Here is a 27946-nt window from a genome sequence, read left to right as displayed (position 1 = left end):
CTTCCTTCCCTTACTTCTCCCCTACTCCTACCCTCTGTCTTCTCCTTCCTACCCTCTCTTCTTCTCTCTTTCTCTCTTCCTCCCTTCTCTTTCTCTCCCTCCCTCCCACCTCTCCTTACCTCTTTCTTCTTCCCCTACCTCTCCTCCACATTTCACCTTATTTTCTCTTTCTTTTCTTTTCTCCCTCCCTTCCTTCTCTACTTCCTTCCTTCCTCCTCTCCTTCCCCTTACAGTCATTTGTATAGTGACTGCCACATCCCCCATTTAACCGGAATCCCGTTAAAACTCCACTAACCAGCTTCTGAATGGTCTGGTGATCTTCAGACCCCCTAAATTGAAGACCCTTCCTCATACCTTCAAGGCCTCCAATTGCCGAATGCAATTTCTAAACAGCTTGTCGTGGTGGTGCACATGTTTGAGAGTTAATTTAAAGGGCACTTTAACTGTATATCCACAGTGAGTCACAGCAGAAAACTCCAATTTGCCGTTCTCGCATTGGTTTTTTTTTATTATTATTAAATGAGTGGAATTTTTCTTTTAAAAAGAAATTGTCGGAGCTGAATGGCTATTTTGCTTACCTCTCCAAAGCCCCGTCTTTTGAGAGTTTGTCTGGATTTCTAGCCCTGTCACCTAGCAATTGCTTTTCCTATTGACGACTTAAAGAAAACAAACAGGGTGTATACCAGGGATAAAATGCGTCTACACAAAACAGTTGCCCGAATTTCTTCTCTTCCCTTTTTTTTTATTTCATTTTTTTCTTTCCACACAATATGACTACGGCGATAACATTAGAAAAGCTCCGAAGATTCGGAAAGCACACGGGTGACAATAAAATATACAATTGCATTAAATGCACATTATTACATGCACTTCGCTCACTATGCCCGAAGGGGTTTTTGCTAAGGAACAAAACAACGAGAATGTGTGTATGGTTGGAAGGAGCTGCGATTATAACCAACAATCTTCTACTCACAGTGTGTGGACCTTACAGCTTATTTCGTGTCGTACGTCGGTTCAAAATCCACCTACTTCGGTTTAATCGGGTGGCGTTGGAAGTTCCCAAATAACCTATTTCACTTATTTAAATTCCTCAACTAACAACAATCAGAGAGGATGGTGACGCTGACGCATTGGGTTCAAGTCACAATGTGCTTGTAAATCCGCCTCTTCGAAAACCATGGTGTAGTCCAGTTAACTTTGATTGACGTAATCTGTAGCTACAGTGGTCAGTGTGATTATTTGGATTCCAAACATCTATAAGTAGAGTGGATTCTATTTTTTCGTTCGTTTAACCCAGGGGTCCTCAAACTACGGCCCGTGGGCTGGATATGGCCCACCGAAGCCATTGATCCGGCCCATGCGGGACCATGAGGCTGCCCCAGGGATGAAATCCAGCAGGTTCTGACAGGTTCTGGAGAACCGTTAGCGGAAAATTTGAGTAGTTCGGAGAACAGGTAGCGAAATTTTGAGTAGTTCGGAGAACCGGCAAATGCCACCTCTGGCTGGCCCCAGAGCTGGGTGGGAATGGGGATTTTGCCGTATCCTTGCGAAGGGCACAATCCTTGGTAGAATTGTGCACCAAATAGAGCACCAAAACTGACCTCTTTCCGAATATCTCTGGGCCCGGAGAGATTTACCTGCTTTTTCGCCTCCTCTTAATAAACCCCAAAGCATCCGAGACCAGCCAGTCCGTTTCCCAATGATAAACTTCACAATTAGATCTTTCCTGCCCAATTTTGCCAACGTTTTCTAATAAAATCCCATTAATATTTAATGCGCAATTATTAAATATTTAAAAATTTAAAAGTGAAATAGTTTCTTTCTTTCTTTCTTTTTTTTTAAGCGTGCCTGGGATGAATAATTTACGGGCTGCAAATGAGCTTACGCAGGGGAGGGGTTTGTGGTGGCGGGGGGGGGGGGGGCTCTGCAACCTGTCTTTTCCAACTGCCTAAGTGAGGTTGCCCAGCGGCAGCTTCTCAGCTGGGTAGAGTTGTGGCAGGATCGTTCCCAGGCTGTCATGGCATGTGAGAATGGCCGTGGGAGACAGGGAAGAGATGCAGCCTACCAGAAGGGTTAGACAGTAATAGCAAGAGCCCTTAGACTTATCTACCGCTTCATAGTGCTTTATAGCCCCCTCTAAGTGGTTTACAGAGTCAGCCTCTTGCCCCCCAACAATCTGGGTCCTCATTTTACCCACCTCAGAAGGAGGGAAGGTTGAGTCAACCTGGAGCCTGGTGAGATTCGAACCACCAAATTGCAGGCAGCTGGCAGTCAGCAGAAGTAGCCTGCAGTACTACACTCTGACCACTGCGCCACCATGACCCTTCCTTCCTTCCTTCCTTCCTTCCTTCCTTCCTTCCTTCCTACCTACCTACCTACCTACCTACCTACCTACCTACCTACCTACTTGGCACTTAGACTTATATACTACTTCACAGTGCTTTACAGCCCTCTCTAAGTGGCTTACAGAGTCAGCCTCTTGCCCCCCAACAATCCGTGTCCCTCATTTTACCCACCTCAGAAGGATGGCAGGCTGAGTCAATCCTTGAGTCGGTCAGGATCGAACTCCTGGCAGTGGGCAGAGATAGCTTGCAACACTGCATTGTAACAATTACACCACTATGGCTTGCTTCCTTCCTTCCTTCCTTCCTTCCCTCCCTCCCTCCCTCCCTCCCTCCCTCCCTCCCTCCCAAGCAATAGCAGATTTATATACCACTTCACAGTGCTTCACAGCCCTCTCTAAGTGGTTTTACGGAGTCAGCCTCTTGCCCCCAACAATCTGGGTCCTCATTTTACCCCCCTCGGAAGGATAGAAGGCTGAGTCTATCTTGAACCAGTCAGAATCGAACTGCTGGCAGTCAGCAGAATTAGCCTGCAATACTGCATTCTAACCACCACAGCTCTTGGAAAGGACTTCAGAAAGGACTGAAGAGAGAGAGAGAGATGGCTGAAAACTGAGCTACAAGAAGACCCCCTCTCTTTCCCACCTCCTCCAGGATGACTTGTCCTTCAGTTTTGTCCTCCCCAAAGTCTTCTTGTTCTCTCTCTCCCCACCTCCCATCTCCCCCCGGTTATTCTTGTTGCTTGGCTTCGTAGTTCTGCCTCCTCGCCAATCTGGCGGCTTTCTTCTGCCTAAGCAGTATCGCCTTTAAAAAATGGTTTTCATAACGCGGTCTCCGGGAAGAGAAGTAGAACATGACAAATATTCCAATAAAGAGGGAGCAGAGACCCCCAGAACTGGGACTCCGAGGACAAGGTCAGAGGGCTCTCCCGAAGCACACCCAGAGGAGCCGTTGAGCATGGAAAGCAAACTCTTAAGTTCCAGCCGAAGGGCCAAAGGAAGGAAGGGACTTTTGGGGGCAGGCGCGAACGATTGACAATTAATGTGTGTCCTCAACTTGGAAATGCCAACGAGGAAACTGAAGGAATTAAAACCAGGATACAGAAAAAGGCCAGCTGGCTTCTTCTCCGAGGGCTACTCAGGAGAGTTGACCCTCCAAGATTAAGGAACGTTTCCTTGTGCGGTGCTCCTTCCTCCCACTGACGCAGGGAAGCGGCCTTTGTTTTCCTCTGCACATCTGCAAGTTGTGGCATTGCGCTATTCACCACGGAAGCCGCTCCATTAGTCTCGGCCATTATGCAAATAGAGAAGGCCAGGCTGACCTTTTCAATCAAGCCGGTGGCGACAGGGGAGACGAGGGAAATTGTGATGGCGGACCGGGCCCATCCTGCCTCCCGCGAGAGATGGGAAATGGAAGATTGCACCGAAGAAATGTAGTGTTGTGGCCCGCCAGTGGCCAGTGGAGCTGGCAGCAGATTCGGACAGTGAGGAGGTTGGGGAGGAACCTAGCCCAGTCCTGGAGTCTGGGGAAGGCTCTGAGGAGGGCTCTGTGTTGGAGGCAGAGAGGGGGCCAGAGCCATATGCCAGTTATCAGCTGCCTTCAGAGTCGGACATCAGTGAGGCAGAGGAACAACTGGAGCCTGTTCCCAGTGTGCGCATGCACAGAGTTGCCAGACGAAGGAAGCAGCTAAAGAACTGGGGTTGATTTGGGAGTAAGGCTGCAGGTGGACAATGAATGGCCCCTCCTAGAGGAAATAAAAGAGAAGCAAAAGGGGAGGGGGCTTTTGCAGGAAACAATTCATTCATTAGTTCGTTAGTTTATTTCAGGAGTGTGAAGATCTGTCCGTGAATCTCGGAGACTCTGTGCCCGGTCTTTCCTTGCACAGCACTGCGTTGGAAACTATTTATATGGCAGCTTTCCAAGCTAGATAAGGTCTGTGGTCATAAATACTCCTTTGAAAGACTGTTAGCCAGGCCTTTGCTGGAATGTGAATGAGAGGAATTCACATTCATTTAATAAAAGGGTTTGTCGGGACCAGGAATCTGCTTCGTACTTTTGGGGGAAGCCTAGCTCAGAACATGTAGCATCCATGGTTTCAATTAATAGATTTCACCAACTCTTGGTGCCTCTAATTTATATCTCTTGTAAAGGTAGGTGAGGAGGATAGGCTCCCTAGGGAACAATTAGATAAGAGAACACAGAGTCCACAGCTGAATAACAGGCAAAGAAAAAGACCAAGAAAATAACTGCCTAACTTCTCATCCTCGTGGAGACTCCTGGGAGGGGAGGAGTGGGGCAGGGTGGGCGTGGCCAGCCAGGGTGGCATTTGGAAGTTCGCCAAACTGGGCAGAATCCTAGCTAGGGGGTCGCCCAAGCCCGTGCGAACAGCCCACCCCTGTAGTATCTATCTTGACTTCAAAAGTTCTATAAACACCCCACGAAAGAAAACAATCCTTTTTTTTTTTTTGAAGGCAGTCTTTTGATAATGCCAACTGAACCTTTTCTTAGGCTTTGGAGCCTTCAAAATGAAGCCGAGGTGGCGCAGTGGTTAAATGCAGCACTGCAGGCTACTTCAGCTGACTGCAGTTCTGCAGTTCAGCGGTTCAAATCTCACCGGCTCAAGGTTGACTCAGCCTTCCATCCTTCCGAGGTGGGTAAAATGAGGACCCGGATTGTTGTTGGGGGCGATATGCTGACTCTGTAAACCGCTTAGAGAGGGATGAAAGCCCTATGAAGCGGTATATAAGTCTAACTGCTATTGCTATTGCTAAAATATCTTTGTTAGGCAAGATAGCAATAGCAGTAGACTTATATACTGCTTCATAGGCCTTTCAGGCCTCTCTAAGCGGTTTTACAGAGAGTCAGCATATTGCCCCCAACAATCTGGGTCCTCATTTTACCCACCTCGGAAGGATGGAAGGCTGAGTCAACCCTGAGCCGTGAGATTTGAACCGCTGACCTGCTGATCTAGCAGTAGCCTGCAGTGCTGCATTTAACCACTGCGCCACCTCGGCTCTGACAAGATGACAAACACCCTGAAGTTAACGTCTTGGGAGAGAGGGGAGGAAGAAGAAAGGAAAAGTAATTTATGATATTCGAGTTGTTTTTTACCCTGGTATCAGCCAAACACCTAGGGTTTTTATCTTTCTGGGCATTGATGGCAAGAGGAACTGATGTAATTACTGCTTATTACAATAGGATATTGGCTATGTAATAGTATACATGTGATTGTATGTTATGAAAATGTAAAATAAAAAAGTATATTTAAAAAAAGAATATAGAATAATATAGAGTTGGAAGGGACCTTAGAGGTCTTCTAGTCCAACCCCCTGCCTAGGCAGGAAACCCTACACCACTTCATACAAATGGCTATCCAGCATCTTCTTAAAAACCTCCAATGTTGGAGCATTCACAACTTCTGGAGGCAAGTTCTGTTCCACTGATTCATTGCCCTAACTGTCAGAAACTTTCTCCTTAGTTCTAGGTTGCTTCTCTCCTTGATTAGTTTCCACCCATTGCTTCTTGTCCTGCCCTCAGGTGCTTTGGAGAATAGCTTGACTCCCTCTTCTTTGGGGCAGCCCCTGAGATCTTGGAACACTGCCATCATGTCTCCCCGAGTCCTTCTTTTATTCCTGCAACCGTTCTTTGTATGTTTTAGCCACCAGTCCCCTCATCATCTTTGTTGCTCTTCTGTTTAATACCATCCCATTTTGTCTGATGTCCTTCACACAGGATTGCAAAAAATCCATTGAGTCTTTGAGGGAGCTGCCAACAAGATAAGCGAGCAGAGAGATTCCTTGTACGAATAAAAGCATCGTGCGAATTCTTGAGAAGACTAGAATAGACAGGGGTAACGTTAGAAGTGCGGTCTGCTGGAATGGGGTGGTAAGAGCGAACCAGGTGGAGATTGGTGGAGAAATGGGCCAAAACCTGAAAACTTTCATTGTATTAGCTTGTAATACAGCTGTAGAAATCGGACAGTGGAACTTTGGTAATTCTTTTCATGTGAAGGAGTAGCTCTCCACACTGATAAAACTGGAAGGAAAGAGAAGAAGAGGACCAGTAACCTCAAGGTGTGTAGACTCAATTACAGTGGTGGTGGGTGAACCATTGGAAGACCTAAAGGACCAGTTGGAGAAGATCTACTTGATGTAGTCACTAAGAATCAACTTGATCAATCTGAACTCTTCCCAATGGATGACTGATCAGCTGGTCTATCAGTACCCATCCATCAACAGGTAGATCTTCTCTGTCAGAAATATAGCAGCAGCAGTTAGACTTATCTACCGCTTCATAGGGCTTTCAGCCCTCTCTAAGCGGTTTACAGAGTCAGCATATCGCCCCCACAGTCTGGGTCCTCATTTCACCCACCTCGGAAGGATGGAAGGCTGAGTCAGCCCTGAGCCGGTGAGATTTGAACCGCTGAACTGCAGAACTGTAGTCAGGTGAAGTAGCCTGCAGTGCTGCATTTAACCACTGTGCCACCTCTACTGTGTAGTTCATTATCTGAGCTCTGCCCAGAGTTTGCTCATTTGGTCAGAAGTTTTGCCGTCCAATATTATATTGGACTAACTGGTTCTTAGGCCTGTTATAATAACGTTAAGTGAATACAAGGTGACGTAACTTCTGCAGAGAACTTCTTATTTACACACTTGAATGTGTACAGTGGTAGCTAGGTACTCAACTGCTTTAAAACTCATCAAACATAATACTGATGGATTTTGACATAAAATTTTTGCCCCGGTACTTATCATTTGTTTAGTACTCAATGCACAAGCTAGAATTTGTCAGTGTTGGCTGCCTTGTGTCTCACTACATTATTCCTTAAGGGGGGGAAATTGTTTGGTACTCATTGTTTTTGGTACCCATCGCAGCTCCTGGAACCAATTAACAATGAGTACCAAGATATGACTGTAATTACTTGTGCGTAGTGGTTTCCATGCCCCAAATAAGAAAACTCTGGCATTCTGAATTTTGCAGCACTTCTTCTAAATAATTCTCGTAGCCTGCAAAGAGTCTTTCTTTCTGTTCGTTTTCTCGTCCCACCCCTACCGCCACAATCCCTGCAGAAATCTTTTCGCTCAGAATTTTTTTTTTTGTAGATGCACTTGTATGTTTGAGCTCTGCTCTCAGATTTCTAATAATAGTCCGAGGGTCTGTGAAGTCCATTTCCAAAACTTTGCTTTTCCTATCTTGTCAGTCCTTCAAGTTGGAGACGGAGATAACTTTTAGGTTATTTTTTTCTCTCTTGCTGAAAGATACATTTCTTCTTTTTAAGGTTTTTATTTTATTTTATTTGGAACGAGAAGACTCCTGCAAGGGAAGAAGACGGGGGGGGGAAAGACATCCCAAAGAACGACTTAAAAGACGCTGAATTGAGTGGAAATGGATTCTTCTGCAAACGGAATCTTGCAAAGCACTTGTAAATTGTAAATTTAATGAATTTATATGCTGAAGGACTCTGGGCGGCTTACATAAAAACAACTCGAAAAGTAATACAGAAAATATAAAATAGAGAAGAAAGCAAGTTAAAAAACACATCATGCACTCAGTCTTAGTGGGGCTGGATCTCAGTCAAGATACCAATAGCAGTTAGACTTATATACCGCTTCATAGGGCTTTCAGCCCTCTCTAAGCGGTTTACAGAGTCAGCATATCGCCCCCACAGTCTGGGTCCTCATTTCACCCACCTCGGAAGGATGGAAGGCTGAGTCAACCTTGAGCCGGTGAGATTAGAACCGCTGAACTGCAGATAACAGTCAGCTGAAGTACTGCACTCTAACCACTGCGCTACCTCGGCTCTTCAAGAGGTCAACAGCCCCAGGCCTGCCAGAATAGCCAGATCTTAGTAGACTTACGGAAGGCCGAGAGAGTGGGGAGGGTCCGGATCGCTGGGGGTAGATCGTTCCAAAGGGCCGGGGCAGCTACAGAGAAGGCCCTCCCCCGAGGAGCCGCCAGACGACATTGTCTAGTCGACGGCACCTGGAGAAGGCCCATCCTGTGTGATCTTATCGGACGCTGGGAGGTGTGCGGGAGAAGACGGTCTCGTAGGTATCCGGGTCCTAGGCCATGTAGGGCTTTAAAGGTGATAAACAGCACCTTGAAGCGCGTTCGGAGACCGATAGGGAGCCAGTGCAGCTCGCGGAGGATAGGTGTAACATGGGTGTATCTCGGTACACCCAATATCGCTCGCGCGGCTGCATTCTGGACCAGTTGTAGTCTCCGAACACTTTTCAGGGGCAGCCCCATGTAGAGCAATCTCCGGAAAGTGTTCGGATTTCTCCACCTGCCATAATTCAGTGTTTTATTGTTTGGAATCCGTAAACAGCTGCGTATAAATAGCAGACTTTCAAAATCTGCTTAAAGATGACATGTTTAACTGTACCAGGAATGTCAGCTTCTATTTACTGGGAGATTCGCTGAAATCTGCAATTTGACCAGGGGGGTCTAACTTTGCATACAACTCTTGTGTGGAAGTCAGGGGTTTGGTGTTTAAAATAGAAGGCTCCCCTGGGCTAGGATGCTGATCCAATTCCTCTCCAGCTTTTTTTCCTCCCCGTCGTTTGAAGGTATGAAACTCTTCAGGGCAGTTTTAAGAAGCCGGCATACGGGTGGGGATTTCTGGAGACAGGTTGTCCCGTGGTGACCTCCAGACTGGATCAGGGTTTGGCCCACTTTCTGCTTTTTTTTTTTTTCTGGAGATCGACGGCGCGGTTACTGATTAAGGCAGAAGCTTGTTTCACTGTAGGGTTTGCTAGTTAAAATTCTGCTTTGAACGCAGTGACATTTTCATTAGAAGACAGGAAAAGCTTGTCCCGTGTTTTGGATTGTTGTTGGTTTATTTTTCTTTCCAAAATAGCTTGAATTATTCACTCTGGTTCGTGTAAGCGTGTGGGGGTGGATGGCTAGGACTGAACAGTTTTTGAAGGGCAGGTATTTCAAAACAGAACGTTAACGAGATGGGGACTTTGATGCCCCGGAAAACAGGACTATCTCTTTACCTTCACCCGTTTTGCCTCAAGGCCTTTCCAATCCATCTTGGCTTGCCTAAAAACACCAGATCAAATCCAATGTTGTAGCCCGCCAGTTGCCAGCGGAGGTGGCAGCAGATTCAGACAGTGAGGAGGTTGGGGAGGAACCTGGGCCAGTCCTGGAATCTGGGGAAGGCTCTGATGAGGGCTCTGTGTCAGAGGCAGAGTGGGGGCCAGAGCCGTATGCCAGTTATTAGCTGCCTTCAGAGTCAGACAGCAGTGAGGCAGAAGAACAGCTGGAGCCTGTTCCCAGTGTGCGCATGCGCAGAGTTGCCAGGCGAATGGAACAGCTAAAGAACGGGTCAGCTTGGGAGTAAAGCCACAGGTGGACGGTGAATGGCCCCTCCCAGAGGAGATAAAAGAGGGGCGAAAGGGGAGTGGAGTTTGCAGGAGACCATTAGTTTGGTTAATTGGTTCATGACTCCCTGAGGGTCCTTGCCAAATTTTGCAGATATCAGCCTGGCAGCTCTCCAAGCCAGATAACGTCAGTGACTGTAAATCCTCCCCTGAAAAAACTTTGCTGGATGTGAATGAGCAGAATTCACAGGCAATTAATAAAAGGGTTTTTTGTTAGAACAAGGAGTTTGCTTCAGGCTCTTGGGAAGCCTCGGTCAGAGCAACAATAATCTCATCTTCCCTCCACAAATAAATGGGGGGTAGGAGTCAAAAAGTCAAGAGGGTGGCTGTGATTGACCCCTCCCCTCCCACTACTCCACTACTCCCCCAATACCCCCTTTTCCTCCTCCTCCTCCTCCTCCTCCTCCTCCTCCTCCTCCTCCTCCTCCTCCACACTACTTCTACCCCAATGCCCTCTTTGACATATCTCCCTTCTCCTGTTCCTCCTCTACTTCTCCCCTAGCTAAAATTTCAACACAGAAAGCGCAACATGGATTGGATTTGTTTTTCAGGAGCTCTCCAATTTCATTCCAAAGCCAGTTAAGTTTTGTTGTTGTTGTTATTGTTGTTTAAGGGACCCAAATTACTCTCCAAATGTAAAGCCCATCCTGCTTAAATGAGGACTTTGCTTTTTCGTTAACTGGGTTTGGTTAAAAGCAACGAACTGGCCAGAGAGGATTGTTGCATATTCCTGCGTGAGCAGTAAAAGATCCACAATAGCTTCAGGTCACAACCCCGCCCCCCTCTGCTCTCCATCGTGGGCCCTCAGCATCCTTGAAGTTCAATAGACCGACCTCCTTGAGGGAGGCTTCCTGAGTTGGAATAAAAGCCAATGAGACTTTGGGAGGCCGCTGGTGGGTGGCGATGGGAGATCTTTTGCTAACGTCATCTTGCTTTTCAAATTTCCATGGCTGCTGACAAAAGACAAGCAATCAGCCACCCCCGGAAACATTTGAATGGCTTCCTTTGTGGTTCCAGAAAGCCAGGTTAGGCCTTCTAGGTATTCTGCCTGCTACGGAAAAAAAACGAGCCCTGGGTTTTTCTTTGTCCCGGGAGCATCAGTTGGAAAGCGGAGAATCCAAGTCCATCTCAGGGATGCTGTCAGCGTTCCAAGTATCATGCAGAATTAAATCAGAGTCCAAGGCAGAGCTATCCTTAAGGTTCCAATTTAACAAGACAGACATGTTGGCACATTGCTATGGAATCTCAATACTGGAAATGAACATCAGAATCCCACCCAGTTAAAAGTTCATGATCTCGTCCCCACACCCACAATCCATCACATGGTCCAATCTTCTTCTTCCACGCTGGCATCCACACCCAGCTGCTTCCGGTCAGGTGTCAAAGTGCGGAGACAAAGGATGACCTTGGCTTCTAGTAAAGAATGAAAACAATACATTCCACAATCCTACTCCTGTTTATTCCCCTCTCCCATCACCTATACTAATAATGAAAGAAGAGAAAGTGTGGCAGGCCAAAATTCTAAAAGGCATATAATTGCAGGCCTGACAGATGCTTTCCTGGGTTGTTTTGTCCAATGGGAGAGGATAAAGAAGCCGACAGTATCATGGCGTTAACAAGCAGATGAGAGGATGAGGAAAGGCTGGGTGAGATCTCACCATCTTCTCCCTAGACGAAGAACCTGATGATTCAGCTCTGTTGTGTGGCTGAACCATGTACCATTAACGGTTGAGAGAACTGGGTATGTGTCATCTAACAAAGAGAAGATGACAGTCTTCCGATATTTGAGGGGTTGTCACGGAGAAGAAGGGTCAACCTCTTCTTCAAAGCTCCTGAAGGCAAGACAAGAAGTAATGAGTGGAAACTTATTGAAGAGAGATCCAACCTAGAACTAAGGAAGAACCAGAACTTCATAACAGTGGAACAACTTGCCTCCAGAAGTTGTGGATGCTCCATCAATGGAGGCTTTCAAGAAGAGATTGGACAGTCATTTGTCTTGAAAGGTGAAGGGTCTCCTGCTTGAGGAGTTGGACTGGAAGATCTCTAAGGTCCCTTCCAAGCCTATTATTCTATATATCTATATCAGTCATTCCACAAAATGCCAAATAGTGGTTATAACTAAACTCTCTTTTCCAAGTAAAACTTCCTTACACATTTCTTCAAACTGGCCAACATTTGTTATCGGTGTCTAACGTTGCAGCGTAGAATGTTTTATAGTCCTCTGAAGAGAGACCAATGGTTTGTCGTTTCCCTGCCTTTGAACAAAATCTGTAGCAAGAAACAGTGGAGAATAGTCCTAAAATTGGCCAGCGTTGGGATCTTGCATGGTCAACTGGTCAGATCCCTAAACAAGATCTTGCTCATCGTTGTTGCTGTTGTTGTTATCAGTTGCAACTAGGGGCCAAATCCAATATAATACAATGATTACAATAAGATAAACCCAATTTCAATCATAAGAAGGACAACTTTGCTGAGAGAAGCTCGCCTAAACCCCAGAGTCCACGGTGGAGGAATGTCAACTCTGCAAGGACTTCCAAAATGCTATCAGAATTCGCACTGATCTTCAGGCGGTGGAAAGAGTGTCCTGTCAAAGGGGGCTGGTGCCCTCCAACCAGCATCCCCTGTTCAGCCTGTTTATAGATGCCAGGGAAAGAAGAAGGGCAACTGACATGGAGGGTGATGGGAAGCAGATGCCATGGATGGCAGCATCCCACAATCTCTTTCACACTTATGCTAATTTATCTCCAAGGTAGGAAGAAGCTGGTGATTAAAAGTCCATCAAAATGTCTAAACAATGCTGGGGGGGGGGTGGGGAAATGGGAGAACAGCTTAATTCTTAAGGACGTGCTCCTCAATCCCTCCTCCCATTCTTCTCCCAGCTATTCCCACCAGCTGAGTCAAGCCAACACGCCTGATACTTTTGGCGTTGAGAATTTGGACCGGAGAGCTTGCATTGTATTCTGAAAACAAATGCACAGTTGGGTGCCTGAAATGTGCCAATACCCCTGGCAGCTTTTGTCAGTGATTAAATCCCGCTCGGCACCAAAAATGGATTGTAGTTGTTTTTTTCTGGTAGAAGGAGCTTCTGTTTTTGGTCTACAGGGTCTTCATGCTAGCTAAAGAGGGGCTTGTTGTTTTAGTTGTGAAGTTGTGTCTGACCCATCGCGACCCCATGGACAACGTTCCTCCAGGCCTTCCTGTCCTCTGCCATCCTCTGGAGTCCATTGAAGCTCACACCGAATGCTTTGGTGACTCCATCCACCACCTCCTTCTCTGCTGTCCCCTTCTTCTTTTGCCCTCCATCGTTCCCAGCATGAGGCTCTTCTGCAAGGAGTCCTTCTTCCTTCTCATCAGGTGGCCAAAGTCTTTGAGTTTCCTCTTCAGGATCTGGCCTTCTAAAGAGCAGCCAGGGTTGATCTCCTCTAGGACTGACCGGTTGGATGGCCTTGCAGTCCTTCTTCTTTTGCCCTCCATCGTTCCCAGCATGAGGCTCTTCTCCAGGGAGTCCTTCCTTCTCATCAGGTGGCCAAAGCCTTTGTATTTCCTTTCAGGATCTGGCCTTCTAAAGAGCAGCCAGGGTTGATCTCCTCTAGGACTGACCGGTTGGATGGCCTTCTTCTTTTGCCCTCCATCCTTCCCAGCATGAGGCTCTTCTCCAGGGAGTCCTTCCTTCTCATCAGGTGGCCAAAACATTTGAGTTTCCTCTTCAGGATCTGGCCTTCTAAAGAGCAATCAGGGTGGATCTCCTCCAGGACTGACCGCTTGGATGGCCTTGCAGTCCAAGGGACTCAATGCAGGAGTCTTCCTCTCCAGCACCATAGAGGAACTAGGTGAATGCAACATGGGGAGGATATTGGTGTCAGAGAGTTAATTAATCTTCTGGTTTCTGTAGCTGATTAAGTTCATGGCAGGTTTTTCAAGTACATTCACAAATATACATTCTTGTAAATACTATTAACATTTACCTATGAACTATTAATATTTATCACTTAACTTCTTACAAATATAGAAAGCACAGTTGGAGTCACTTTCTTGGCATCTCATGCCCGCATTTTATTTTGCAACAACCTTACTCCTTCCATCTTCTCAACCTCCCTTCTTTGCCTTCTTCTTTCCTCCTTTCCCTCCTCCTTTCTTCTTCCCCTCTCTTTCCCTCACTCCTCCTCTCTTCTCCTCCTTCTTCCCCTCTCTCCTACTCTTATTTCCCCTCCCTTACTTCCTCTGCTTTGCCCTTTCTTCTTCTCCCTCTTCATCCTCACTCTTTTCTTCTTCCCCTCCTCCTCCCTTCTCCTCTTTCTTCCCCTCTCTCCTACTCTTACTTCCCCTCCCTTACTTCCTCTGCTTTGCCTTTTCTTCTTCTCCCTCTTCATGCTCACTCTTTTCTTCTTCCCCTCTCTTTCCCCAACTCCTCCTCTCTCCTCCTTCTCCTTCCCCTCTTTCCTACTCTTACTTCCCCTCCATTACTTCCTCTGCTTTGTCCTTTCTTCCTTTCTCTCCTCATCCTCCCTCCTTTCTGTTGTGGGCAGAACATTCCCTGAATGGCTGCAGATGTTCATCTGGAACCACCTCTGCCCTCCTCCTCCTCCTCCTCTTCCTCCCACAACCCGGTGGCCCAAATGGTGACATGGCCATGGAGGGGATGGGCGAGAAGACGTCACAGCCTCCGGGGAGCAAGTGTCTCTCCGTTTATTATGGGAATTGAACCCTTCTGGGCTGTTGTGTTGATAAAACAAGCTAGCTTAGGTGGCATCTCCAACTTGTGTTTAACTAAAGCTCTTCTCGGTAATTAATGGGGGGATAAATTGTGGCTTAATTACTCAGAAAGCACCTTGGGTGAAGGATTCATGGTAATTGTTGTGTATCCCCCTGAAGGATTCACTCCACTGGCAGCAAACTTTCCTAACGATAAAATGCCGGCTGAGTGGCAGCCAACACAGCTGCCTTCCCTTGGCCAAAAATATCCCAGAGAGAGAGAGGCATTCCGCTACAGAGTTTGCTGTTTTCGGTAGTTTGGAGATATATTCCCCCACCCTCTCATGCTTTTCCATACAAATTGAATTTGTTCTGCTGTTAACAGAGTTCCTAAATTTGGGGATAGAATAGAATAGAATAGAATAACGGAATGGAATAATTCAAAATAGAACGTAGAACAGAATAGAATAGAGAATGCAAAATGCAATATAAAATATAGAACAGAATTGGACAGAACAAAATAGAATAGGAAAATGCAAAAAGCAAAATAGAATGTAGAACAGAATAGAATAGAATAGGAAAATGCAAAAAGCAAAATAGAATGTAGAACAGAATAGAATAGAATAGAATAGGAAAATGCAAAAAGCAAAATAGAATGTAGAACAGAAAAGAATAGAATAGAATAGGAAAATGCAAAAAGCAAAATAGAATGTAGAACAGAATAGAATAGAATAGAATAGGAAAATGCAAAAAGCAAAATAGAATGTAGAACAGAATAGAATAGAATAGAATAGGAAAATGCAAAAAGCAAAATAGAATGTAGAACAGAACAGAATAAAATAGAATAGGAAAATACAAAAAGCAAAGCAGAATGTAGAACAGAATAGAATAGAGAATGCAAAATGGAAAATAAAATGTAGAACAGAATGGAGCGGAACGGAATAAAATAGAATACTTTATTTGGCCAAGTGTGACATCTACTGTTAATAGCAATAGCAGTGACACATAGACTTATATACCGCTTTACAACGGTTTTCACAGCCCTCTCTAAGCCGTTTACAGAGTCAGCCTCTTGCCCCCAACAATTTGGGTCCTCGTTTTACCAACCTCGGAAGGATGGAAGGCCGAATCCACCTTGAGCCTGGTGAGATTTGAACTGCCAAACAGCAACCAGCAGTCAACTGAAGTAGCCTGCAGTACTGCACTCTAACCACTGCGCCACTTCGGCTTAATTTACAAGTCTGTCGGTGGGATTTTGGGAGGGTTTCCTATGTGGTTAGGCCTAACTTCTGTCTTGTTCAGGTGACATTTTCCCCTTTGGTTTCTTCTCACTTACGTCCCAAGGGATCTTTTAGGCAAGATTTCCGGAATTTGTCTATCCTGCTAATAAGTCTACTTCCATCTTTAGACAAGGTAGCCTCGTCCTGGTTTCACGTGGCCCTTCGGTCTCACCCAACCTGCGCAGCTTTAGCCCTCGGTTCAGTTTTACCGGTGCCTTACAAAAACTCTTTGGAGCAACATTAATTCGCTTCTCCAATCTTGCTTTCTCCAACCTTATGCCTGGGGGGGGGGGGGGAATCTACTCCCCGCAACTTGGGAGTCCTCCTGGACCCACAGCTGACATTAGAGCATCATCTGTCGGCTGTGACCAGGGGGGGCCTTTGCCCAGGTTCGGTCACTCATGCCCTTGTTACCTCGAGGCTTGACTACTGTGACGCGCTTTACATGGGGCTGCCCCTGAAAAGTGTTCAGAGACTACATTTAGTCCAGAATGCAGCCGCGCGAGCTATATTGGGTGTACCAAGGTACACCCACATCACACCTATCCTCTGCGAGCTGCACTGGCTTCCCATTGGTCTCCGGATGCAATTCAAGGTGCTGGTGATCACCTTAAAGCCCTACATGACCTAGGATCCGGATACCTGCGGGACTGTCTTCTGCCACATACTTCCCAACGACCGATAAGATCGCACAGGGAGGGCCTTCTCCAGGTGCCGTCAGCCAGACAATGTCGGCTGGCAACTACCCGGGGGAGGGCCTTCTCTGTAGCTGCTTCGACCCTATGGAATGAGCTGCCCCCAGAGATCTGGACCCTACCCACTCTCATGGCCTTCCGTAAGGCTCTTAAGACCTGGCTATTCCGGCAGGCCCTGGGCTGTTGAACTCACGTTGAGTTCCAGCCCCGATTAGACTGGGTGTATGTTGTGGTCTTTTAAACTATGTTTTTGTGTTTTTCAATTTCTATTTTAATTGTATTGCTGTAAGCCGCCCGGAGTCCTCCGGGATTGGGCGGCCTATACATTTATTAAACATTCAAACCTCTGCCGATTTTTGTCATCTGCGGAAGGTCCTATGTGAACGATTCCTGACCACGCTAAAAAAAAATATTGTAATCTCTTTCCGCTTCGTTTCAGAATTAAAGAAGCAACTGGAAAGTGCGGAGTTGAAAAACCAGCGTTTAAGGGAGATCTTCGGAACCAAGATTCAAGAGTTTCGCAAAGTGTGTTACAAACTGACCGGCTACCATATTGATATTACGATTGAGAACCAGTACCGCCTCACCTCCATCTACGCCGAGCACCGAGAAGACTGCTTGATCTTCAAGGCAAGTTATATTTTTTTTCCTCTTCCGCTACACCAGGGGTAAGCAACCTGTGGCTCTGGAGCCGCATGTGGCTCTTTCGTGCCTCTGCTGTGGCTCCCTGTCGACGGTCGGCGCCACAATTTTGAGAGGAGCTTCTGATTAGCGGGGGGAGGGTGACGCGCCAGGAGGAGACTCTATGACAAGGGGTGGGTTTTCCGGTCAGCTCTACAATTGATAGGGTTTTCGGTTAGGACAGGTAGAGGAAAAAGGATGCCGCACTAGGAGGAGACTCTATGGTGGGGGAACCAGACCTGGTTGACTCCAGAATTGAACGGGGGGCTTCCGGTTAGGACCTTTGTGGCTCTTTGAGTGTTTAAGGTTGCCGACCCCTGTCCTACAAATATAGACATAACATTTCTGAGAAGATGGACAAGTGTGAACATCAACAGAAGGTTCTTTGGGATCTTGGTGGACTTGCTCAACTGATACCGATAAACCCATGAGACAGGTGTCTCCTTAGGGGGTTAATGTTGAGTTGTTCTTCAAGAAAACTCTTTGGTCTACCTTTCTCCCTTTCCTCTTGTCTGAATAGAGCAGCGTTTCTCAACCTTGTGAACTTGGAGACGTGTGGACTTCAATTTCCAGAATTCTCCCTCCAGCATGAAGTCCACACGTCTTCAAGTTGAGAAGGTTGAAGAACACTAGAGAATCGTTGCCGGATTCCCAAACCAAAACAGCAACAGACTTTGGACCTCCATTGTTTTGCTTTGCAAAATATGTCCTACACTGATTAAAAACCCTTTGGCCATCCCTTTTATCATGCCAAAAACCCACTCATGTTAAATTTGGGGTTTCAAAGCAAGATGGCAAGATTGAATCAAAGATTAAATAACAAAAAGTAGACATCATTGCCCCTCAACCATCTAGTTTTCATCGGAAAGTAATTAGTCGGACCTTCTAATAAAAGGTAAGTTATGCGGTTCCTGCAATCTTTTAGCTGGATCAGAATCGGAGAAAGCAGAAATTGTCTTAGTTCAAATACGACCCGCAAATTCCCAAGGACCGAATCCGACCACATTTATACCCAGAAAAAAGGGCAAATCCCTGGCAGAAAATGTAGGCTGGTGGTCATGATTGAAAACTTATTTAAGTAACAAATAACCCATCGCATTTAAATTAAGCAGTTCATCATCATTGTAAATACCACAACCAGCACCACGTCTAATCTGGTCCAAACAGCCAGGGAACCGGGCAGATTTTCAGAGCCTTACACATGTTGACACAAGGAAGTCACAACGGCTGCATCCTACAAGGTGACACTGATAGAGGAGATGCAGAATATATACGGATGACGCATCCGATTTTTTTTTAGTGCTGGAATCAGGCAATGATCTTGAAACACAATGAAGGCAGTGGTCGGTTCCTACCGGTTTGACTGAACCGGTAGTGGTTTGGTGGCCTGGGTCGCTGGAACCAGCAGTGACCCAGGCCTGCCACGCCCCCGAACCGGTTCTCCGGGTGGCACCGTAGGCGCCGTCATCGTGTTTTCTTTTTGCTTCTGAGAACAATTTGTATTGCAACGCACACGCAGCACACATCAAGTGTGTGCGTGGCGCGGCCATGAGCGAACCGGGAGAATCGACTGCCGGAACCCACCCCTGAATGAAAGGTGTTCATCTTTTGAACCAGGATATGGGATCTTGGTTAATTCTCAACCTTGGAGAACTCCAGAGGACAAATCTACTAGGGTGTCAAACTCAAAGACATGGGCTCGCATCCGGCCCATGGGAGGCTTAGATCTGGCCCGCGTGGCCGCCTGGAAACAGCAAAGGACCGGCCCGCCGTACCTCAGCCAGCACGCCACCCTCCCCAGCTCCGTTTTCACTGGCAGAGGGCTGCAGGAGGCCATCGCAGGCGAAAACGGAGCCCGGGAGCCCGTTTTCGCTGGCAAAGCACTCGGACCATTGCAGGTGCCCCCGACAGGAGTGATGTTAAGCTGGCCACGCCCTCCCTAGCCTCCCACTCCCAAAGTCAAACAAAACTCTGATCCGGCTCTCAATGAAATCGAGTTTGACACCCCTGTTGTAGACGGACGTCATGTGTTATCTGTGTTGAAAAATAAGTGCAGTGGCTATTGTGAGTTTCTGCTGTGTGAACCTACGCCTTTGCTGCGGCTCCCTGCCTCTTGTTGCGTTAAAATAAATAAATAAATCTGAAAGTGGTCCTCTAATACGTTTCAGCCGGGTATGAGAGGCAGGCAATTTGGTACAAAGTAATATATTAGAATTACCCCTGGTTTTGGCAGGTATAGTCTATTACGGTTGCTGGTTCATTAAAGGTCTTAGTTGGTTATAGATGTTTCTCTTATTTATGTAAGTGACTGTAACACGGAAAAAGCTCATTGATCAGTGCGGTGGCTCTGCTTATTAGCTTAGATTTGAAGAATTTCATTTCCCCCCCATAAGCCCAGTTGGATAACCAGCCTTCTAAATACCGCAACGGAAGAAAAATACGGCATTCAGCTGCAGGATTTGGCAGGATGTCTGCGTCCTATCAAAACTCGAAAGAAGCCTGTTTTGGAATGCAAATGGGTGCTCAGCCGGGATGGTTTTACCAATAAGTGACACATTAGAGGCTAATGTGAGAATATTTGTAGCTCAAGGTTGAAATGAAGGGTCTTTGGTACACTCTCTGAGCTGGGTGGTTTCCATGCAGACATTTCATTATTCAAACTAGGTAACATCATCAGAGCTAAAAGGGAGTGCAAGGCAAATGTCTACCACTGATGATGTTACCCAGTTGGGTCATGAAATGTCTGCAAGGAAACCAACAAGCTCCAAAGACACCATAAATAATAATCATCATCATCTTCTTCTTCTTCTTCTCCTCCTCCTCCTCCTCCTCCTCCTCCTCCTCCTCCTCTTCCTCCTTCTCCTCCTCCTCCTCCTCCTCTTCTTCTTCTTCTGTTTCTTCTGTTTCTTCTTCTTCTCCTCCTCCTTCTCCTCCTCCTCCTCCTCCTCCTCCTCCTCCTCCTCTTCTTCTTCTTCTTCTGTTTCTTCTTCTCCTCCTCCTCCTCCTTCTCCTCCTCCTCCACTACTACTTCTTCTTCTTCTTCTGTTTCTTCTTCTTCTCCTCCTCCTCCTTCTCCTCCTCCTCCACTACTTCTTCTTCTTCTGTTTCTTCTTCTTCTCCTCCTCCTCTTCCTCCTCCTTCTCCTCCTCCTCCTCCTCCTCCTCTTCTTCTTCTTCTTCTTCTTCTGTTTCTTCTGTTTCTTCTTCTTCTCCTCCTCCTCCTTCTCCTCCTCCACTTCCTCTTCTTCTTCTGTTTCTTCTTCTTCTTCTTCTTCTTCTCCTCCTCCTCCTCCTCCACTACTACTACTACTACTACTACTACTACTACTACTACTACTACTACTTCTTCTTCTTGTGCTTCTGTTTCTTCTTCTCCTCTTCCTCCTTCTCCTTTTCCTTCCTCCTCCTCCTCCTCTTCCACTTGCAAACTCTACTTCCTTCTGGCACTGAGGATGTCACCTACTTGGGTCATGGAATGTCTGCAAGAAAACCAAGCTCCAAAGACACCATAAATAATCATCATCATCTTCCTCCTCCTCCTCCTCCTCTTCTTCTTCTTCTTCCTCTTCCTCCTCCTCCTCCTCCTCCTCTTCTTCTTCTTCTTCTTCTTCTGTTTCTTCTTCTCCTCCTCCTCCTCCTCTCCCTTCTGCCACAATCATCTCATCTTCCAAACTCCACTCCCTTCTGGCACTGATGATGTCACCTCCAAGGGCCACGAAATGTCTGCCGGAAAAACCACCAAGCTCAGAGAGCTCCAAGGACCCTGCCATCCTCCTCTACTCTGCAAACCCCACTCCCTTCTAGCACTGAGCACCAAGGAGCCCACATTAGAACCCGTTATCTATTCTTAGCCGCTTGAAGATGTGCAGACTTCAGTCCCCAGAATTCCCCAGGTAGCCTGCTGGAGAGCTTTCAGATGTTGCCACCCACCTTGAACACTGCTTACTGCTCCTCAAGTTATCCCTGGGATCTCTGCACACAAAATAGCAATAGCAGTTAGACTTATATACCGCTTCATAGGGCTTTCAGCCCTCTCTAAGCGGTTTACAGAGTTGGCATATCGCCCCCACAATCTGGGTCCTCATTTCACCCACCTCGGAAGGATGGAAGGCTGAGTCAACCCTCAGCCGGTGAGATTTGAACCGCTGAACTGCAGATAGCAGTCAGCTGAAGTGGCCTGCAGTACTGCACTCTACCCACTGCGCCACCTCATGTCAGGCCTGCAGGCCATCTTTTCTTTTTGGGCTTCAGGCCTGCCACCCTTTCGACTGTGGGAAAATGGGAGAGGGGATCCTACGGAGTTGGGTGATGTGTAGCCATAACAACATTCTTCTTAGAAAGCCAAGGTCATCTTTGTCTCTGCACCTGGCCGGAACTGAATGGGTGGAATCTTGTCTTCACGTGAAAGTGAAAGATTGGACCATGGGGTGAACTTGTGGGTGTTGGGACAAGGGTCTTGAACTTTCAAACTGGGTGGGGAAACTGGGAAGCCTTCAGATGTGCCAACATGACCTCTCTAATAAAATGGAACTTGGAGGGAGCCCAACTCAGAGTTCTACTTCGTTGAGGGGTGTTACTTGGATCCCTGACAGGAGGACTTGTTGAAAAGTTAGGCTTCCTCCGACGATCTTCGCTTCTTCTTGGTCTCACCAAGCTAACACGGTTACCTGGTTTTGATCCGATGGTGATTCACTGACAAACAACTCTCAGCGAACAGTCAGGGAGCGGAGGTATTTTTAGAAGTGGAAGGGTTGTGTGTGTGTGTGGGAGGCAGGAACGTTTCTGGCAACAAGTCTATCGCTCCTTTTACAAAATAAAAAATCTTTATCAAGGTCCACCCTGAGTCATTCCTAGTATAATAAACTCTTTTTAGGAGCCCATTAATTAACAGCTGGAGTCTACCCCGGTGTTTGATTCACGTTTGTTTAAGGAGCTACTTGAAAAAGGTGGGGAGCCTGAAGAGAGAAAATTGAAATAAATTTTTTTAGCTGGATCACGGTGCCTGGCTTCTTAACCGGGGGGTGGGGGCTTCGGTGTGAAACAGCTTTATTTAAAGAGGACAAAATTAACAGAGCAAGGAAACATCTGTGAGACATTGACACACATTAATAATGTGCATTAACTTGCAAATTTATTGGGCAGGCCTGAAGGGATCACTTGTGAAGGCACAGCCATGGTTGGTAGCAGATCATTTTTCTTTCTTCCTCCCAGAGTTCATTTGCCATTTCCTGATGAGGCATACAAAATAAGCTTGGCTTATTGTTTGGCCCTCCGTGTCTCATTTCCTCCCCTGCTTGGAGCTTCACCGACGGCCTCTGAGGTTGCACAGAGAAGCGTGGCTCAACTAAACCCTCAGCATCTCAGAGGGCAGATTATAGGCGGCAGGATGGGTAGCTGCAGCTCTCACAAGCCATGGCGGCTGGGTCTGGAGGGAAGGGAACTTCAAAAAACCTGGAGGGCAATGCAAAGGGGATGAGGGAATAGCCTTGAGGGGGAGAGGAGGAAGAAGAGGAGGAGGAGGAGGAGGAGGAGGAGGAGGAGGAGGAAGAAGAAGAACACTGTGGAGTCCTTGGTGCTCTCTGAGCTTGGAGGTTTTCTTGGAGACCTTTCATGATCCAACTAAGGAACATTATCAGTGCTAGAAAGGAGGAGGAGGAAGAAGAGGAGGAGGAGGAGGAGGAGGAAGAACACTGTGGAGTCCTTGGTGCTCTCTGAGCTTGGAGGTTTTCTTGGAGACCTTTCATGATCCAACTAAGGAACATTATCAGTGCTAGAAAGGAGGAGGAGCAGGAGGAGGAGGAAGAAGAGGAGGAGGAGGAGGAGGAAGAACACTGTGGAGTCCTTGGTGCTCTCTGAGCTTGGAGGTTTTCTTGGAGACCTTTCATGATCCAACTAAGGAACATTATCAGTGCTAGAAAGGAGGAGGAGCAGGAGGAGGAGGAAGAGGAGGAGGAGGAGGAAGAAGAACACTGTGGAGTCCTTGGTGCTCTCTGAGCTTGGAGGTTTTCTTGGAGACCTTTCATGACCCAACTAGGTAACATTTAGTTGCTAAAGGGAGTGGGGCTTTCTCCCTGTTTACATACAAGTGGCTTGCCTCATCAGTGTCGATGGGAGTGTTCTTGGTGGGTCCTTGATTAGGTTGTGGTTGGTAGTTCTTTTAATTGGGGTATTGTTTATTGCTTGCTGATAATCTGTGCTTATCTGGTTGTCGATTGCTGGTCAGGAGGTGTTTTGGTCTCTCTGTTTATTTTACTTTTTTACTGTCTCTTTTGAATGGCATGTAGATCTTGTTTATCTGTATGTGCCCGTTGATGGCCAAGTCATCTCAATGCCGGGCTTCCAGGAACTCTCTAGGTTTTTTTGTCTTTCTTTTGAACGTGGCTTGGTCTAGGATGCTCACTGTCTCTCAGTTGAAAGTCTGGTTGAGTCTGTCCATGTGTTTCACAATTAAGGAGTTTCCATCATGTCTTCTGACGTTGGTATTCATGGGTGTGGATAGAAGGAAGCCAAGATAAAAACTTGAGTGTGGAGTAGGGTTGTAATCTATGAAGGCATCGTTGTCTGGGGAATTCTAGGAGTTGAAGTCCATCCATCTTAAAGTTGACAAGATTGACAGTCAGTCAGTCTGTCTGTCTGTCTGTCTATTTATCTATTTCTATCTAATTCTATCTATACATCTATCTTTTCATCCATCCATCCATCCATCCATCCATCTATATCTATCTAATTCTATCTATCTATCTATCTATCTATCTATCTATCTATCTATCTATCTATCTATCTATCTATCTAATTTCTCTATCTATCATCTATATCTATCTATCTATCTATTTATCTATCTATTTATCTATAATATTTCTATCTATCTATACATCTATCTATTCATCCATCCATCTATACCTATCTAAGTCTATCTAAGTCTATCTATTTATCTAAGTCTGTCTGTCTGTCTGTCTGTCTGTCTGTCTGTCTGTCTGTCTATCTATCTATCTATCTATCTATCTATCTATCTATCTATCTATCTATCTATCTATCTATCTATCTATATCTTGTATGTTGCCCATCTCGCCAAACACCACTCTTTTCTCCTTTTGAAACCCAGAAATCCTTCAGTACTTTTCCATTAGAAGCCATGACTAATGATCTAATAAAACATTACCTATTAAAGGAATTATTTGGTGCACCTTGTCACTTAAAAAGGAGCAGGCTACTAAACTGCTGGTGGTTTTATGATGGCGTTGATCACCCTCCATAGTCTGAATGACTAATCTGTATCCTAATGGTTCTCTGGTTATTAATCTGTATTTGTTAATATGTTCCCTAAGTAGAAAGCATCCAATTTGTGGGAGTACATATCAAAACAGAGCAGCACTTCAAACCTCTGAGGTCTAATGTGTTTGTGAATTCAGAAATATGTATAAAAAAAAATAGCGTTCGTGATACTAATTCATGTCTCCTAACTCTGTCTTTCATAAAGCCCAGTGATCTTGAATCTATTGTGCATGAAGTTTTATCTCCTATTAACAAGTATATCTAGATATATCTCTTCTTTTTTTTAAAAAAGAAGAAGAAGATGCATATCCACGGAGGCTGGAATGAAAAACGTACTGCTGTGGCCATGCTGTTAAAGTTTATATGCATGCAGAAAACATGATTTAGTAGCTGTCAAGCCCAGGAGAGCCTGGAGTTGTGTTTGTGGATTAAAAGAATAGCTTTATATCAAGAAAATAAGCATGCTTTAATTACTGTAAATGTCACAATTGGTAACAGAGACAGACAGACAGAGATGGATGGATGGATGGATGGATGGATGGATGGATGGATGGATGGATGGATGGATGGATGGATGGAAAGAGAGATACATACAGAGATGGATGATAGATAGATAGATAGATAGATAGATAGATAGATAGATAGATAGATAGACAGACAGACAGACAGACAGACAGACATGGATGGATGGATGGATGGATGGATGGATGGATGGATGGAGAGAAATACATACAGAGATGGATGATTGATTGATAGATGGATGGATGGATGGATGGATGGATGGATGGACAGAGGGATGGATGGACAGACGGACGGATGGATGGATGGAAAGAGAGAGATACAGAGATGGATGATAGATAGATAGATAGATAGATGATAGATAGATAGATAGATAGATAGATAGATAGATAGACAGACAGACAGACAGACAGACAGACAGACAGACATGGATGGATGGATGGATGAATGGATGGATGGAAAGAGAGAGATACATAGCAATAGCAGTTAGACTTATCTACCGCTTCATAGGGCTTTCAGCCCTCTCTAAGCGGTTTACAGAGTCAGCATATTGCCCCCAACAACAATCCGGGTCCTCATTTTACCCACCTCGGAAGGATGGAAGGCTGAGTCAACCCTGAGCCGGTGAGATTTGAACAGCCGAACTGCAGAACTACAGTCAGCTGAAGTAGCCTGCAGTGCTGCATTTAACCACTGTGCCAGAGATGGATGATAGATAGATAGATAGATAGATAGATAGATAGATAGATAGATAGATAGATAGATAGATAGATAGATTGATTTCACCAGCCAGTGTTCTCCAGATTTGTTCTGACCTCAGTTGCCAAAATTCCCAGTCTTCATATCTACTTTTCATTCTTCGAAGGAACTTAAATTAAATTAGGATGATAGAAAGTAGGGAATTAAAACAGTTAAGGACAGGGCATTTCCCCTGCCCCCTTGTTCTAATCAATCGCCAAGTCTGAATGTCATCCCCACCTTAATTATAATATCAATAAAGTTCTTCCCTAATGCAAATCTCCAATGATTTTGAAAATGGATTGCGTTTTAATTCTCTTTTGCTGGCTTTCATAGCCGGGAATCAGCCGTTGATGAAGGAGATGGATCCATTCCCCAGGAAGAGATATGGGTAACGCTCCCGGCATCCTTCCGAGCACTTAATTGGGTTTCTGATTCTGTTGGAAGAAGGTCACTGGAGCCTTGGGATGCTGCGTGATGCTTGAGCTTATTTGAAAATCTATCCGTTGAACGTAGGTGGAAGCGCAGCTTGAAATGTTCCTCTTGACGTTCGCTTCCGCTGCGCCCACATCCTATCTCTTAGAAGAAGACAGCCTTCTGTCCACCAAGAAATGGAAACCTGAGCTTTATTTGATTGATAGATGATAGATAGATAGATAGATAGATAGATAGATAGATAGATAGATAGATAGATAGACAGACAGACAGACAGACAGGGAGGGAGGGAGGGAGGGAGGGAGGGAGGGAGGGATGGATGGATGGATGGATGGATGGATGGATGGATGGAAAGAGAGATACATACAGAGATGGATGATAGATAGATAGACAGACAGACAGACATGGATGGATGGATGGATGGATGGATGGATGGATGGAAAGAGAGATACAGAGATGGATGATAGATAGATAGATAGATAGATAGATAGATAGATAGATAGATAGATAGACAGACAGACAGACAGACAGACAGACAGACAGACATGGATGGATGGATGGATGGATGGATGGAAGGAAGGAAGGAAGGAAGGAGATAAATACAGAGATGGATGGATGATTGATTGATTGATTGATTGATTGACAGACAGACAGGGATGGATGGATGGATGGAAGGAAGGAAGGAAGGAAAGAGATAAATACAGAGATGGATGGATGATTGATTGATTGATTGATTGATAGATAGATAGATAGACAGGGATGGATGGATGGATGGATGGATGGAAAGAGAGAGATAAATACAGAGACGGATGATTGATTGATTGATTGATTGATAGACAGACAGACAGACATATTATTTGTTTTGGCAAGTATCTAGGTTACATCAACCTTGGTTTGTGGGTAGCCTTAGTCTCATTTAGAACAGGGGTCACCAACCTTTCGGACCTCAGGGACCACTAAATTCAAAATTTTTAAATCCCAGGGACCACTAAGATGAATTAGGGACGGGATGGGGTCCTTCAGGCACTTAGCTTGGCTGCCTGTTAGTGGAGAGAAGCCCCCGTGCTCAACCCTAGCTTTGCTGTCCGTTGCAGCTGGGAATCTCAAATACGGCCAAGAATGAATGAATGTCCTGTAGCCAGCCCGGGTGCTAGATCGGCCCCCTGCAAACTCTGTCTTTCGAGGAGCCCGGCCGAAGTTTCACGCACTGCTCACTGAAGCGCTTGGACTCCCCGGGAGAGAAGGGGCTGGAGCTACTAAACAGGCAGCCATGCTAAGTGCCTGAAGGACCCCATCCCGTCAACGAGCGGGAGTAATTGCTTCAGTGGGCCATATCTGGCCCAGTTTGAGGATCCCTGATTTAATCCAATACAATGGTGCGTTTCAAAAAAAAATTGGAAGCTCTTCTGTAGGTGTGGCCTGCTTTCCGGGTCCACCGGTGGAACCTCTTCTAACCGGTTCGGTAGATTTGACGAACCAATTCTATCGAACCGGTGCGAACCGGTAGGAACCCACCTCTGGTCCAATATGAAAAAAAATGCAAAGATTATTCTGCAGAGCACCAACATTTTCTCACGGACCACCAGTGGTCCACGGACTACCAGTTGGTGACCTCTGATTTAGAACATCAGCCAGCATTCGTTGGCTGAGGGATTCTGGGAGTTGAAGTCCACAAGTCGTAAAGTTGCCACGGTTGGAGACACCCCCCCCCCCCCGTGACCTAGATTTCATCTACCAGCTCAGGAAACTTAAGTTCTCCTTTCTTGATAGGTTGAGTGCCAACCCGAGAATAGCCAGAAGGCACCCAATGGGATGCTTTGACTGGAGGTAAAATGGCTCCCTTTTTATAACTTTGCCAGCTGGAAGTTGCTCTGGGCCGTTCGTCACCTCATGCAGGAGGAAAAC

The 27946-nt window shown here is 46.0% G+C and overlaps 1 protein-coding gene across 1 annotated transcript in view; it reads left to right on the top strand.

Annotated features, from left to right (window-relative positions):
* LOC116517813 (mitotic spindle assembly checkpoint protein MAD1-like) overlaps positions 1-17492 on the top strand; it is a 102439-nt gene extending 84947 nt beyond the window's left edge. Inside the window, exons 5-6 of the mRNA XM_032230989.1 lie at positions 16837-17027; positions 17385-17492. Coding sequence (XP_032086880.1) covers positions 16837-17027; positions 17385-17492 — 299 coding nt within the window. The remainder of the gene's footprint in view (positions 1-16836; positions 17028-17384) is intronic.
* Positions 17493-27946: the final 10454 nt, after the last annotated feature.

The sequence above is a fragment of the Thamnophis elegans genome, chromosome 14, assembly GCF_009769535.1.
Source record: "Thamnophis elegans isolate rThaEle1 chromosome 14, rThaEle1.pri, whole genome shotgun sequence".
NCBI classification, from domain to species: domain Eukaryota; kingdom Metazoa; phylum Chordata; class Lepidosauria; order Squamata; family Colubridae; genus Thamnophis; species Thamnophis elegans.
The sequence above is the reverse complement of the archived record's forward strand: the minus strand, read 5'-3'. Positions and strand labels throughout refer to the sequence as shown.